The sequence below is a fragment of the Mycotypha africana genome (assembly GCF_025528875.1).
Source record: "Mycotypha africana strain NRRL 2978 chromosome Unknown BDF20scaffold_1, whole genome shotgun sequence".
NCBI classification, from domain to species: domain Eukaryota; kingdom Fungi; phylum Mucoromycota; class Mucoromycetes; order Mucorales; family Mycotyphaceae; genus Mycotypha; species Mycotypha africana.
The window spans coordinates 887,856-903,415 of NW_026515725.1; the positions used below are offsets into that span (position 1 = coordinate 887,856).

A 15,560-nucleotide genomic window follows, 5' to 3' on the forward strand; every position below is an offset into this window, starting at 1 on the left:
GTTTTATCTGCAGACGCCTTTAAACCGATTGCAATGGAAGAGGAAGTTTCAAAGATGTAATTCTAACACTACTCTGCAGTTCTTTTATCTACTCGTTAGAAATACTCACAGAAAAACTTACATAAAAATACTAGGACAATTGATACCATGGATAACAAGCCATCGTTTATCACATTCAATCATCGTAAAGTAAGATCCTCACAGGCACAACGAAACAGATCATTCAAATAGATACACAAAAAGAACTTTAGTAGAGCTTATACCCTAATATCTACGATTGGTTGCACGGTGTCGGTTTCTTTTATTATGCTAAGACTAGCTTAACAATAAATAAATGGATATTGGTTCAAGTTTTCTTTATGAGAATAGGCTACCGATATTATGTTTGTTGTTACTTAAATTGCTACTATCAGTCTGAGGCGGCGTGGCAGAATAAGATGTGCCGCTTAGATCGGCTGCTTCTTCATACTCTCCTTCTCTTTGAAAATCATCACCGTCCTGAAAATTGTTATTCGTTGTGTTCAAGGGAACTGGCTCACCATCTTCATTGAAAAAGTCGTCTAGATCCTTTAGAGCATCCATAAGATCGTCTCCATAGCCAACCGGTGCGTTTGTTAAGCCGCCTGCTAATGGTATATTTTCCATAACCATGAAGTTACCATTTCTTTCCGCACTTTGCAACTGATACGCATTACCACTATGCTGTTGGGTTACGAGATTGTTACTGCTATTGCCCTCGCCTGTAAGCATAGATAAGTCCTCGACAGAAAATTGAATATTATTGGCAAATGGTATCTCGTTAGAAACAAATGAGCATTCAAAAACAACGGCATGTATATTGTGCCGGGTAATCTTGGCAGCTGCTGCAAAGTTATTGAAACCCCATATCAATTCACTTTCATCATTCATTATTCTGTTATTACCATTAGTAACCGTATTAATTCCAGAATTCAATATGGCAAGTGCTCTATCGGCATATTCTGTAGATACGAGTTGTAATAGAGGTTCCAAAGCTGCTATATCAATTGATAGATCTGCTTCCGAAATATGTGCTGGACGCATAAACTGATCGGTGATATATGGTACCAAGTTTTCAATGAGCAGCAAGGTCTTTTCGCGGTAATAGGGTATCTTGTTCTTCACCATACGCAAAGAAAACATAAATGCCTGCTGTATATACTTGTGGAGAAAAATATCCCGCATACTGCCCAAAATCTGTTTTAAGAAATCCTCCTGAAATTTTGCTTTCTGAATAGCGTAGGTGCTCAAAACACGATGAATGGTAACCAAACCATATCCTTCCAATAACTCGAGAAGCACCTCAGCCCATGCTTTGGCTTCTGTGTAGGCATTTTCGTTTTCGTTGTCTAAACCATGCAGTAGCCTTGGGATACTTCCTAGAATCAAATACATTAACCGCGTCTCTGTAGGATCAATAAGTGGCAGATTACTCTGCAATGAAATATACTTCAAAATGCGAAATGTATCTTTCTCGGCTGATGAAAACTGCAATCCTTTCAACAACAGAGGCTGTAATCCATCGAACTCACTAGACCAATCTTTAGGAAAGGTTTCAACCAACTTGGGCACTAATTCATATTTCTGTAAAACAACATCCAAAAGTAATAAAGCTTCACAGTGCTCTGATTCATAAGGACTGTAAAGACAAGCCACAGCGGCCCAGAATAGCTGAGGAAATTGTTCGATTTGAGCTTTGTCCATGGCTTTAGCAACTTCAGTGAGTGTTAATATAATTTCCAAAGCAAATCCTCGAATATCGTCAGATTTATCAGCAATTGTATTGGATAGCCGAGCCAGCATATCAGCAAGCATATGTTGGTTGAATGCAGGCATCAAAGCTCGGAAGCACTGAAACGAACGACAAGCGATATGACGTACAGAACAGCATGTAGCCCATTTGAGAGCTGTTTCACCCCATTTCTGCCGCAGATCCCAATCTTCATAGGAGAATACTTCAATGACACGTTGTAACAAATCTTTAAGTTCATTAGCGCTGGAAATACGCCGATGCGTCGGTGTAATATTTTCATATGCCCAAAGACGTTTTCCTTCTTTGCTGACAAGACATTGTATAATTTCGGACGCTTTTTGTGATGCTTCTGTATCCATTGATTGACGTACAACGATAGAGTGAATCAAATTTATTAAAAGACAACGTGATTGGTCGCAAACAATACTTGTTAAGTGATCCAGCTGAACAAAGATGCAATGCAACAATAAGGGCAAATGGGGAGCCAAATCTGCACCGGCTTCTATAGCGAGATCAACCAAGAATGTAAGAGCAAGCTGCCCTCGTGAAAAGACTGGCTTTTTTGGGTAAGCTGGCAGTACTTTGTCAGCTTCGGCGACAAAAAGCATAGGGAAGGCATTGGCATGCCGTTGGCTTGCTTCTTTTACTTGGGGCACCATGGACCGAGGCGCAATTTCGGCTATAACTTCATCAATAATATTCGGAAAGGCATGTGTACGGCCGAGACATACGAATATACGCTTGGCATGAATCATGAACCACGGGTTACGCGTTTCCTGGCCCATATTCAATAAGTATATGATGATAGCTCTGGCATTTCGACCGTAGTCTACCAATTGGCTCCATAAGGCTGCTATTTCCTTGACATAAATATCTCCAAATTTAACTGTAATATAATACAGATTGGAAAGAACCATATAGGCTGAAGCACTCAGTTCCGTATCGTGTGGGCCAATTGATAAGTCAACTTTCCGATGCCAAGGAAGCATATACGTTAATACTTCTCGTTGAGAACTTGGTGTAATATGCTCAAATCGTTGAGTTACTTCAGACAGCATAGAGAATGTTTGTTCCGGATGATCCAGGGCTAATCGTGCTGATAATAAGGTTTGTGTATGCTTATAAATGGCAGGCAAACTACTGGTAATACCGATTTCATATTCTTTCGCACAGGAGTCAGCAAAAACGCGTTCTTCAATGACTCTAAGTAGATTGATAGCGGTTTTGCGGATTGCTTTCTTCGCATCTCCTGTTTTGAATAGAGCTAAACTCATTATTTGATGGGTATGGCAAGGATAGTCTTCCACTTTCGTTACAATGTCTGCTAGAGCTTGAAAATAACCTTGAGTAAATTCCAGTTTCGGATTACCGGCATAACATTGTTCGATAATGTCATCCAGCAATACAGACTGATCCTCGTTGTACATCATCACTGCTTCCAATGCACGACTACATTTTTGTCAAAGTATTTTAAATTATCAGTTTGCTAATGCGATTCGCATATACATGATGCTATTGACCTTACCGTGCTATAACATGATATTTAGGATCTCGGCTTTCAAAAATTGCATCAATCCAACGGAGTACGTTCAGGGTATCGAATTGGATGATTGCTTGCCTTGCTTTCTTTTGACCTAAATATGCATACAGCGGGCCTTGCTGTTAGAAAGAGAAAACATCAGTGATGCTTTCAAAGCTTCAATAAGAGCGCTCCTTGATAACTTACACATAATGTAGCCATGGCATTCAGGGAGGCAAATTCGAGTGCTCTTCTTTCCTCTTCCATCAACTTGGTCATTGCTGCTCTTTCCTTTGGGTCTTTACATTCTTCTAATACCTCGTGCATCATTGTCGCTTCTCGTTGCTGAGCAGTCTTTGCTGTGGCACCATATCCACACCATTCCTCAAACATCTTATATAGACTAAGCCTCATTTCGAAGGACATCAGCGATGTTGGGTTATCCAGGCGCATTATGTTTTCATATAGTTTTTTCACTAAACCACATAGATGAATTCTCAATCTTTGATACTCCCACTCCATTTGAACTTCAGTATCCATCAGGAACGATTTTGTTTCCTTAATATAGCTCATAATGATATTCATCGACTCTTTATCTTTCATGGCCTCTTCACTTTCTTTTAAACAGTCAGCTGTCAAATCTAGGACATGCATAATTGATATACGCAGACGGTCATTCTTTTTGCTGCGTTTATTTTGATATGGTTTTTGATTACTGCGTTGCTTCCCGTCATCAAGTATAATCTTGATATAACTTTCTAGTTCAGACATTAGCGATTTATGGACCCTACGGTTGATGTTTCCTAATCCTTCAATTGCACTTTCACGTATTTGCCGATGCTCACAAATCAAATAAGGTGTTATGAGACGAAACAGATCCCGAGGTGTAGTGATTCGGTCAATATGACTATTGTTGGAGCCTGCTACTTTCCGTCCAACATGAGACCATATTGGTAACGAAGACACAGTAGGATTTACAGCGGGTACAGCTGTAGCACAGGCAAAGATGAGATATATGCGCCATTGTTCTATTGTTTCCGGACTAGCAGCTCGGTTATGACTTGCACTGCTGCTTTTAGCCATACTCAAGGTGCCTGTTGTATTTGTTTTCATTGTTTCAACCCACATAGATATGGAGGGCTGTATTTGCAATAGTCTAGTACAGATATTGCGGCGACATTCAGCAGTGGCTTGTTGAAAATACTCAAAACAGAGTTTGAACATACGTGGCAAGCAAATATTCCATATAGTGATATCGAGTGGATTATCACTTTCAGCCAATTGTCTGAGGACATGGTCTGAAGAGCGTTTCTGATATTGCATGAGTCTATTACGTAAATCTGAATTTAATTTAACATTTTCTAAAGTGTTGGTATCTTTATCAAACTGTATCAGTATTTGACCGGCAAATTCCAATAAATGATTGAGATGCGTCCATTCCTTTGGACTTTTTGGACGAGGTTGATGCTCGTCCTTCGTCATTTCTGTTTCGGCTACTTCGTTATTGGCAATGCTGTTATCTTCAAAAATGTTCAACCCACTCGCCACTTTAGACGCTAATTCAATAATTTGGGTAGCAAATCGACGAACAGAAGTGGATTGGTGGCATAAAAATAATAAGCCATTCGCTTCTGTTTGCCTCACCAACTCCATCAAATTCTTAACGTTAAGGTCACCTCTGCCTTTTGTCGTTTCTACATGATTGACCCAAATTGTCAATAAATCAACGTAGAGCTTAAGTACACCGCCACCACCATGAGCCTCATTCAAACTACTTCCGCCTGTGGCTGTTATCAGTAATGGTCCACTGGCTAATGATTGAACCACGTCTGAAAACTTATCTTCTATCTTTGATATGAAGTCAGCAAATGCTACTACGACGACCTTACTATCAATTTGAGCTGCAATACGTAGAAGAGCACTCGAAGCCGACTTTATCACATCTGGATCAGTATGAACAGTATATCTTGCTAACATATCCACTAGTAATTTAAGCTGAATGCCTGCCGGCATGATCCGTGGCATACCATCCAGGATCGTTTTGATGACATCGAAATAAGGCTGTTTATCTTTTGTGTAAGAAACAGAAAACGCCGTATATTGATGATGAATTTGGGGGCCCTCTGCAACTGTGTTGTTGAAAATGGGGACTGAATAATTTCCGGTGAGTGTGTTTATATTGCCACTGCCACCACTGTTGGAAACCATCATTGAACGCATGATGATGTTTTTCTCGTCTAACACGAGAAGACGGCCAAATGTGCCGTCCAAACTTGCCAGCGTTTTCGAAGTTATCTCTTCAATTTTTTCCATCACGTCCTGCTTCAAGTTACGTATAGGGGCTGAAAAAACATCGGCAGCAATAGATGTAATATCAATACCAGTATTGGCCATGTCTGTGTCAACTGGAAAAGGAGGTCGTTGGGTATTCTTCTCTAAATCGGCCAGCATGAGTCGAAACGCTGTTAAGCCGATTATCATACGTTCTGGGCTGATTTGATCCCAGTTATGAGATGTATTAACAAGTGAAGTGGATGCTTCAGCATTAAGTAAGTAGTATAGTACTTTCCTGGTCCCTGACTCCACATCCCGCATTAGTGAAAAATAAGTTATTAGAATGAAGTGATCTAACGGTGTGTCTGAAGGATAAATAGCTCGACGAAAAGGTGGGAAGATTGTTTTGATAATGGAATCTACTTTTTTGTACGTTACTGAGACGCTTTCTGTACATCGAAATAAATAAGTCCATAACAATCGCGAAACACATCCCAATGTTACCAGACGGGTATATTTGTCTTGCTATAATCAGTTCATACGAGATATATTGATTATACTGTTAGAAGTTGTCAAAGTTTCTCGAAAAGCGTCCCGATGACTATATTTTCTTCCTTTACCTTACTGAACTTCTGGTAACAGCTTTCTAAAAAAGACACCCAGTTGGCTGCAAAATAATCTTTACGGCTTACGCATAGTAAAGTGGTTACCAAAGGATAACCTGCTAGCATATCTCTTGGCTTTAGAGTCATCTTGAGCGCACGAGGGTACATTAGGTCAACTGCATTCGCCCAAGCCGGCATATTAACCTCTGCTACTGCTACTTCGGCAATCGGTAATAGTAGTTGAACAAATAAGCTACCATAGGCGTGTTTGACCTTGGCTCCATGAGCGTCTTTAAAAAAGCTCGCACAACTAGACAAGAAATCAGCAGTCTCCTCTAACGCATCAACAGGATAAATTTTGATCTTGAGGTATCGCATGCCCCGAATTAGCATTTCCATGTGTCCCTGTCTTTCTTTCATGATCGTTTGGCTATTATACTTTTCTAATTCGGCAATAAACCGATCACTTACTGAAGCAAATCGGATATTAGAGAGTTCACCGATTACTTCAGCAAATAACTCCATACTAGCCGTTCGGTTCTTTGACCTTTTAATAGCATCTCTACGTTTCGAGCCCACCCATCATCGTTAATCACAAGAAGCTCAGCTTGTCCTCCGTTTATATTTCCTAGTTTTTCTGTATTATTACTTACGGATCTGCTTTTTTCAATTGGTTGAACACGATTTCCTCTAGATTCTCCCCCAAATCATCGGGTAAGGATCCTGGAGTGAGACGTTTTATAATTTCAATCAAAGCTCTACACAAAATGAATACAGAAGCAAGCTAATTTGATAAGGGATTCTAAGTATGCATATGATACAAGATTGATCCTTCTTTACAGCAAATATAAACTTACAGATTGTCTCTCTTTCAATATAGACTGAATTTCACGTCCCCGGGATAGAGGTGCAGAGTCGCTATTAGCACATATTCGCTTAGTCAATTTTTGTATATGATTTATTGAAATGGATAGAAACATCTCTTAGCTTTTACCTTACTCTCTTTATAACAATAGGATCCAATGGCTCAATTTTCGATTTTCTCCAGGTCATAACTGCATCAATAACTGCACTCTGTTGTGTTGCAGCTAAAGAAGACAGAGAGTAAATCATTCTGTCAAAGTTGTCATCGACCCCTTGACCTAATATTCGTCTCAAGTCAACGTCAGCATCCTGAGCATAGACGTAGAACAGTTTTAAAATACATATTTCAAGGTAACAAATATTCTGCAGCAGCATATCTTATAATGATGCAATTGTATACATACTATCCCCATGCTTAGGATGATGGCCATTTTAGCATCAGCGATTCGTTCGAATTGATTGAAAATTACTTTAAGTGCATAATCAGTACTGGACAATAATGTCTTTCGGTTACTGTTAATTGACGTCGATTCGTTAAAGACTACTACTGGTGTGGCCATGTGTGACGAAGAAAACAGGGCGCAGTCGTTTATTAGAGATTGGAAGTGTATATGCCAACTGATTGGTATGAAAATTAGATTCAGCTAGGCTTGCATATAAAGAACTACAACAGAGAGTTCAGAATCACTTTGTGCGCATGAAAAAGAGGAAAACTTATTTGAGCGGATTTAAATTGTGCCGAAGAAGCACAGGATCAATTGCAAAATATCGTGTGCTATTTCTCGGGCTTCGTCTAGACTAGTTTTAATCAAAAATCATTTCTTTAAGTTTTAAATTATTTTAATACTGCGATTGACAAGATTTGACAAGCAATCGTTAACTTTGAGTGAAATATGCTACTTAGAGAAAACGTTTACATTCTTTGGTTGCTTTCCAAAATCAGTAAAATTAAGAGTCGTAAGCATGAGCCGGTACTTTCACTAACTCTACACAAACAATGATACCGTTCCTATGTATTATGGTTGACCCTTATCTATTGTTGAAAAGTCTTGCATACAAACTAGACTTGGGTCGACCTGAACAATAGTATACTTTATAAATAACGAATCAAAACGATAGATCAACCACTAAAGTTCTAAGATACAGTCTTTTAGCTTCAATTTTACACTTGATACATATTTTTTTGGACAAGTTATATTTATAATTTAGGTAATTAAATTATTTTGGGATGAAGTGGTATAATATTCTTGGACGAATTCATTGAATAAATTAATTGGAGACATTATTTTGAAGGTCAGTGGACATTTTTCAATTGATAGTGGCATTACGTTAAAGTACTACGAGACTTATTGAGTATTTTAGTGTGACACAGGTCTTATGAGCAATAGATACAGGGTCGTGGTTTACAAGACTTTATTTATGGACCCTATGAATTGAACTACGCGTTAAACTGATCCCAGGCACGTTCTTCCGCCACGTAGATAACGGTTGTTGTTGTCAAATTCGAAGCATTTAGACGTCTTTTCTTTGACTTTTCATCATTATCATCTTCTTCTATAATTTTTTTCCTCATCCTGTAAGCTACTACTCACCATGTACAAAGGCAAAATCTTGCAAAAAATCAAATCGGTGGCAGAAGCCCATAAGAATAAAATCAAAGATGAGTCCTTCCGTAAGTAACACATGAGCGCGCTGCCACAAATAAGTTATAGTGGTAATTCTCAAATTATGTTTTGTATGACTAGTAAACATCGAGTGCATGGATTGTAAAAAACTCGGACATCTCAACAAGGCATACCATGAATGCAAGTTTTACAAAGCAGTTCTGCGGCTGATGGTAAGTATCATGCTCTCACTGCAAGACAAGTTTATGTTTGCTTAACGAACGCAATTTAGTTGGAAGTAGCGGCAAGAAACGTAAGCAATCAGCTAAAACCAAGGAAGAAAAGAAGCAAAAACAACTGGAGATATCAAGTGCATCAGTTGTGACTTAAAGGGTCATTCTGCTTCTCATTCCCTTGAATGGAAAAGTTGCCAAGGGTTATGCGACCCAACTCGAACAATTCTGTAAGGCTTCGACTTCAAAAAGTTTGGCTTTAAGAGGTAAAACCTGTAGAAGAACTTCTTCAGCAAAAAGAAAGCAAAAGAAGACATGGCCATTCATAATCACACCTGGACTTTGGAAGATTTTTCTTATGACGAAGTACAAGACGATTACAGACCCGCAGGGCGAAGATCTGTCTTCACAGCGGCAACCGGACTAGATCATAACAAACATCAAGTACGCAGCTGCTCTACCAAGGGATATTATCATATGACCGGAAGTACCGGATACGCTGCAAAGCTGGAAAAGAAGAAAACAGGTACTATTAAAGTGATTGAAAGTGGCATACCAACCGCCAAAACTTCTATCATCGAACAACTTGACCGTCATGTACAATATATATTGCAGCACTTTAAAGTCTTGTTCTCTTTTCACAGCGAAAGAACTGCTGAAGACAGATTTCGTCTATACCACGGTCAGGAGTGTGCTGCCAACAACATGGTCAATATGCTTATTAATGGAACCACAAAGTACAATAAGCAATTGAGGTTGAAGAAGAAGAAGAAAGATTGAAGCAAGTGGCCAAAGAAGAATACCGACAGAATGGCCTTTTGTAAACGTAAAAAAAAGAAGAAGAAGAAGCAAAAGGTTCCAGAAGAGAGGGAAGAAGCAGATGCGAGAGAAGTAAGCGATGTTCTCGCTAAGAAAGATAGGTAAGGTTTTTAAATGATAAGCAATTCATCCACTATTCGCAGAAAAATTGATAAAACTCATGTTTCTACAGCGATTCACTGAAGAATAAGTGCAAGCCTGAACCCTTTAGTGTAGGCGACACTAAAAAGATCCCTTTGATTGTAGTTGGTAATGGCATGTCCGGGAAGACTGCAGTGCCCATCAAAGGCCATAAAACTGGTGTCGTGGGAGTTCTTTGGCGCGCCTTGAAGCGAAGAGAGGCTGCTGGCGATTTACTGACGATGACAATTGATGAATACAAAACCTCTCGAATATGCAATAATTGCCGTTCCAACAATCTTGAAGCATTTAGAACTGTTCCCGGCCAAAGTATCCTTGCCTGCAAAACCTGTTCGATACTTTGGAGCCGGGACGTCAACGCTGCTGAAAACATGTTGGAAATTAGCGTGTCGATATGGAAGCTAGCGGGAAGACCTACTGAGTTTTGTAGAAAACCAAGGAAGTCACCCGCATCAACGCTTAACGGCATCCTCCAATCGCCAGCACGAAGCTGGTTTGATTTTTACAGGTAAGCGTCTCAATTTATGTGTAGTTCGATCTTGAAGCTATAACTTAATCATTTCAAAAATTTACTTCTTTCGTCTAGTTATATTGCGGCTTTGTCCAACCCAAAGTTAAAAAACTGTATAAGCCTAGTAGGGGCCTAGCCCCCAGTGGAGATAGTTAGCACCTTGGCTTTCCAAACCAAGGATTGTAGGTTCGATTCCTGTACGCCGCTGATATTTGTTCAGCTTTGATCCCTTTCTCTCTGCTTCCGAGGATATTTTAATGCCGCTATCAAGTTGGTTCTCGGTCGGTGTTGGTGTTTAAACAAATGATGAATAATTGTGGTGCCCGTCCAAAGTCTTAGCCTACCAATTACAATGACTAGCTTAGCCCCTTCTTCCTCCCCCCATTTAGATAGTATGCTTTTTCGCCCACCACGGCACCCTGACCGACACTATGCATCGTTCTAATCTCAAAAAATCGAGCGGCCCCGGGCAATTTAGATAAGCTTTAATATCTCTTGTCCATTGGGCTTAAAAATGTCAATAATAAATATCCTTGTTTAAACGTATAAGCCTAGTAAACAATATACGAAGCGGCGTTGAAATGTCAAATCAATAATTGTTCTGTTTGGGAACTCACGCTTAATTAAAGAAACGTGAAGCAACCCACATATTGTGAGTAAATTTTTTGCTTTTATTATTCTCCATCCGACATGGTATGAGTAAATATTAAGGTTATGTAGTTCTCAATTCGATAACCATTTTGTAACATTTCTCGGTTTCTTAGAACACCTAAAACTATTGCTGTTTTTGTAACCATGAGTGCGTCATTACGCGTTGATTGGGTGTAAACCATTTGAAAGGAATTGACCAGTAGTGGGCAATCAACAAATCTTACCTCAACAGTGAATTATGTTACTTTCAGGTTGTTGTTTTCTGCGATGCGCAAGTGTTTAGAGGGATTAGCGATGCATTTAATAATTTTAGACCTTGGTTAAGGCAGATACTTGAGGTTTATCAGAATGCATCCAGCTTAATCGATGTCTATGAAAAATGACTGAAAATTATAATGTAAAGTAGAAAAAGTCTGAGCGTAAGCAAACTAATCGATCAAGTTGCTCGAAATCATTACGCAAAAAAGAGAAAAATACTGGTATACGTAGTTTGAGAAGGAGTTTATTATTTGCAGAAGGATAGGCGACTTACTTTCTTTCTCAAATTAAGAGTGTATGATATTTTTGGAGGACTATTATATCCTGTCAGAGGTATTCTTAATAAAAATTCTGGCGTGGAATATCACGGTCCTTTAAAGGTTTTATAAGAAAGCGCAGACTGTATTTATCAGAAACAGCCAAATTTATATTACAGAATTGGCTAGGCATTTTACCGCCTTAATCGTGCTTGTTCATCAAGCAGTTTTTCTATATATTCCCAAAGTATCAATCACTTCATAACTGCTGTATATTTTCTTCATTTACTTTCTTGTCATAGTTGAAATTTGGAGAATAGCCATTTATGAAAAGCTCTCTTTCATAATGGTTCAACTAACGCGCAATTGATTGATGCAATATAAACTCTAATAACTAGCTATACACCTTTTTTTTTTGTTAGCTTAATTTAAAGTATGGTTAAAAGTTGATTAACGTAGTTTATGTTTGGCTTTCAACGATTCATAGTTGCAGCTTTCGATAAGGATAGCAGAAACACGTGAGTAATGAATAAAGCTGTATAAACATCTGTCAGTTCGGCATAAAGAGATGACTACTAGTTTTAGAACAGATTAAATCCGAATACTTTAGATGAATAGCTTTATTGGAAGTAATATATATGCATATATGAGTGACGAATTACAGAGTTGATGATATAAATGGAAGGTAAGTCGATGAAAACAGGTAGAGGTTAAATGATTGGAAAGAAGGTGTTACAGAGAGAGATACAGGTAAGTATATAATAAAAGAAATCTAATGTATTTGTGTTAAATTTGTGATTTTTTATAGATGTTTTTAATCTGTGTTATAGAGAGGAAGTCAAATAACTTAATGTGATTTCTTATAAACTCGAAGTCCATCGTCTTTTTGTCCCTTCTTGATAGCAAAACCAACGGCTTCAGTATCAGGATCAAAGATAGTATAGAAAGCATTGGTCAGAGCTGTACCGAGGACCCAATCGCGATTAGACTTGCCGCGACTGATTTTGGTAGTACAACAATCACGGTCCTTATCCACGACAGAGGTCCAATATTTGGCGGGCAATTCAACAATATGGTCTTCCAGAGTCATCTTAAGAGGAGGCAATTGTTCAATTTTAGAACACTTGATATCGTATGATTTAGTATCTTCCTTGTAGACGGCGCCAAATTTATCGTGGAAGGCATCAGCTTGTTCAGGAGGCATGACGATGTAACTGGTGGCTGTACTGATACTAGCTAAAGCGTTTTCTTCTTGTTTGAAGTGTAAATCACCACCAAAGCCTGCATGACGGATACAAATATCCCAGTTCTTGGCTTTAGCACCGGGATCATCGGCGAGACGGATATATTCAACATCACCTTTGATGATAGATTTATCAACACCACCAAGAACAAGATAGCCAGCAGGCTGTTCTTCAACATTATTGTCTTCTTTGTTGCTACGTTTGACGACACCAAAACCACCTCCAGTAACACCGCCACTGATGTTAGCTCCTGTGTCTGTGGATGGAGAAGTAGCGGTAGTAGAGCCATTAGGTTGTTGATTGGTAGTTTGTCCAGGAGCTGTCGTTGCAGTTGTAGTGTTGTTCGTGGCGGGCGAGTTGGGGTCAACATTAACAGCATTATTTGTGGTAGTAGTTGTAGTTGGGGCAGTGCTCGCTCCACCGCCAGTGCTACCAGACTGGTCAAAACTGCCGCTGGTTGTAGTAGTGTACATACCAAACTGAGCACTTACAAGTCCACTACCTTGTTGAAAAGCATTGGGGACAAATGCTGAATCCGGTAATGCAGCATCACGTTTGCTGAAGCCTGCCAAAAAAAAAAAAAAAAAAGATAATTAGGAGTTACGTTCAGTAATAATTTCGTTAAATAACTAAATACAAAAAGCGTAAAGAATTAGAAATTTACCAGAAGCTGTAGATCTAACGATAGTTTCGTTGAAATCAACACTTCGCCCAAGACCAAGATAACCATCTGAAATAGTAGAAGTAAAGATGTTAAAAATAGTTCTTTGTGCAATGTATGATGAATTTTGCTTCTTTTCTGGTAACGTCTTTTTTTCTTTTTTTTTTCCTTTTCAGTCATACTTACCAAACCCATCAGCAAAGCCAGACATACGATAAGCTCCACCGAAAGGCATATCTTTTACAGTAAGACCAGCAAACTCAAATGTGTCAGTGTAGATGTGAGTATCAACACAAGCATCTTGGTATTTGACAGAAAATCTTTTGCCAGTAGAGACGGCATCTTCTGATTTGAGAGCGTAGTAAGTACAGCGACCACGGCAGTTAGGTGTTTTGCACTATAATATTATTTCACAAAGTTGAATTTTAGATTAAGCCTCAATGAAGCAGGCATAGAAACAGTTGTGAATCAACCTACTCTGTATCCACGAACCCAAGAATAACCGATAGCTGCAATTCAAAAAAAAGTAGGAAAAGAAAAAATTAATAATGAAAATTTAAAGTGTACAACGTTGGGGATAAATTAGGGGGAGGACAAAGAGTAACGAACTTACTTGTATCGAAAGCAAAAGTAAATTCTTGAGGAGGATTACCGATCTTTACCTTACCAGCAAGCTATTTAATAATTTGAGAATGCAATAAGAAAAATTAGCCTACCGATTTGTAAAAAATAAATGGTGGACAATCAGAAGCAGCAGTACGAAGACATCTTTTCCGTGGCAGTAACACCAACGAAATTCTGAATAGTTTCTTTGTTAAACCACTGATGCCGCAGCTGTTCGTCTTTTGCCTAGGGTTTGATAAAAATGTATAGATATTTACCACACCATTGTTGAGCGCTTTTCCTGCTGCTTTATAAATTCCACCTTCATCTGAACGACGATAAAGCGGGACGGTGATAGGCTCAGCAATAGCGTTTAGTGTAAGTTGAGCCAATACTGCAAGACAAAGGAAAGCTGAACGCATTATTCGATTGTTTTTCAAAATGATTGGGATGGGTTAAGGGCTGTTATCGTTGAGCGTAAACTGATCGCTTCTTTATGTTTTAAGACTGATACTATTCGAATATGCTAGTAAATTCTGAGAGTAGAATAACTCACTTAAAATAAAATAAAGGGAAGAAAAGGAAAGACAGCAGAAAGAAAGGATTGTTAAAGTCAATTTATTGGGAAAAAGGGGTGCTAGGAATAGTTCATTGAATAAGAAAGCGCTTTTTATTGTTGTTGTAACCTCTCTGTGGTATTGCACGACGCACAACGCACACACACGCACATTAACCTAAATTAGGTGGATTAGATTACCAAGAAACCATTGAAATACCATTGGTTAGCTATTGCTATAAGAATCTGTTAAAATTGTAGGCGCCTATAACTGCCAGAAAATTTTCGCCGGGTGCCTGGATCGTATTCAATCACTCTTAGCTCTATGTTCGTAGTACGAAGCTCCTGAGTTTTTGAGTGCAGTTTCAATATCATATTTTTAGCCTCATTTACCAATTTGTACATGTAATCATGTTCGTCATTTTTATCTCTATTCACATACGTGCTATAGTGTTGCTTAGAAATTCAGATAAAAAGACAGATCTGGACTTTTCTTTGTTATTTTTAAATTTGAAATGAATGCTGTATTTGCTTTAGATCCATTTCCATATCATTGTTGTTACATGTCATTGTACACTATTTGTAATTTCATCGATATTGCTTAGCAACTACAACACAAAATCGTCTTTAATTGAAATACAAAAATGCCTCTAATCTAGCGTTGTGGTTAAACTATGCCCCAGGCTATTTTCGGAAATAACAGTCAGGAGAGAAAAGTGGGTGGTTGCTTTTTTATACATGTGTACACAGTCAGAAAGCTGTCACAATCTAAGCTTCGCAAGAGCATATTGAAAGTATGCATAATATAACATAATACAGTATTGGATTGTTATGCAAAACCGTATAATGTTATGAACAAAGTAATATAAGTAATATATACGGCAATGGATTCATCAGCTTCTTTTTTCTGACAAACAGGGAGAAGTGGAGACCTCCTGAATACTTAGGCATTTATGCTCAGCAGCTTCTATATGAAACCTATGCAGATA

The 15,560-nt window shown here is 38.6% G+C and overlaps 6 protein-coding genes across 6 annotated transcripts; 2 read left to right on the forward strand and 4 right to left on the reverse strand.

Annotated features, from left to right (window-relative positions):
• Nucleotides 1-357: 357 nt before the first annotated feature.
• Nucleotides 358-5,315, reverse strand: BDF20DRAFT_812464 (cell morphogenesis C-terminal-domain-containing protein; the record flags this gene model as incomplete). The annotated part of the gene is made up of 4 exons (XM_053076789.1): nucleotides 358-626; nucleotides 675-3,220; nucleotides 3,297-3,430; nucleotides 3,498-5,315. 4 exons carry the CDS (start codon nucleotides 5,313-5,315, stop codon nucleotides 358-360), a joined length of 4,767 nt encoding a protein of 1,588 aa, XP_052940349.1.
• A 555-nt stretch (nucleotides 5,316-5,870) lies between these two features.
• On the reverse strand, nucleotides 5,871-6,391 carry BDF20DRAFT_794757 (cell morphogenesis protein N-terminal; the record flags this gene model as incomplete). Its single annotated transcript, XM_053076252.1, has 2 exons — nucleotides 5,871-6,089; nucleotides 6,167-6,391. Coding segments are annotated over 2 exons (444 nt in total), but the record flags the coding sequence as incomplete, so codon positions are not given.
• Nucleotides 6,392-7,104: 713 nt separating this feature from the next.
• On the reverse strand, nucleotides 7,105-7,831 carry BDF20DRAFT_842593 (uncharacterized protein; the record flags this gene model as incomplete). Its single annotated transcript, XM_053079516.1, has 2 exons — nucleotides 7,438-7,831; nucleotides 7,105-7,342 (listed from the first exon to the last, which is right to left on the reverse strand). Coding segments are annotated over exons 1-2 (334 nt in total), but the record flags the coding sequence as incomplete, so codon positions are not given.
• A 781-nt stretch (nucleotides 7,832-8,612) lies between these two features.
• BDF20DRAFT_842596 (uncharacterized protein) lies at nucleotides 8,613-9,130 on the forward strand. Its single transcript, XM_053079517.1, has 4 exons — nucleotides 8,613-8,747; nucleotides 8,779-8,870; nucleotides 8,896-8,950; nucleotides 8,983-9,130. The coding sequence occupies exons 1-4, from the start codon at nucleotides 8,717-8,719 to the stop codon at nucleotides 9,102-9,104; spliced, it is 300 nt and encodes a 99-aa protein (XP_052940352.1). The 5' UTR covers nucleotides 8,613-8,716; the 3' UTR covers nucleotides 9,105-9,130.
• A 221-nt stretch (nucleotides 9,131-9,351) lies between these two features.
• On the forward strand, nucleotides 9,352-9,675 carry BDF20DRAFT_842602 (uncharacterized protein; the record flags this gene model as incomplete). The annotated part of the gene is made up of 1 exon (XM_053079518.1): nucleotides 9,352-9,675. A coding segment is annotated over one exon (171 nt), but the record flags the coding sequence as incomplete, so codon positions are not given.
• A 2,679-nt stretch (nucleotides 9,676-12,354) lies between these two features.
• BDF20DRAFT_812534 (aspartic peptidase domain-containing protein) lies at nucleotides 12,355-14,437 on the reverse strand (the record flags this gene model as incomplete). Its single annotated transcript, XM_053076795.1, has 6 exons — nucleotides 12,355-13,316; nucleotides 13,416-13,481; nucleotides 13,599-13,809; nucleotides 13,890-13,921; nucleotides 14,026-14,086; nucleotides 14,294-14,437. The coding sequence occupies 6 exons, from the start codon at nucleotides 14,435-14,437 to the stop codon at nucleotides 12,355-12,357; spliced, it is 1,476 nt and encodes a 491-aa protein (XP_052940354.1).
• Nucleotides 14,438-15,560: the final 1,123 nt, after the last annotated feature.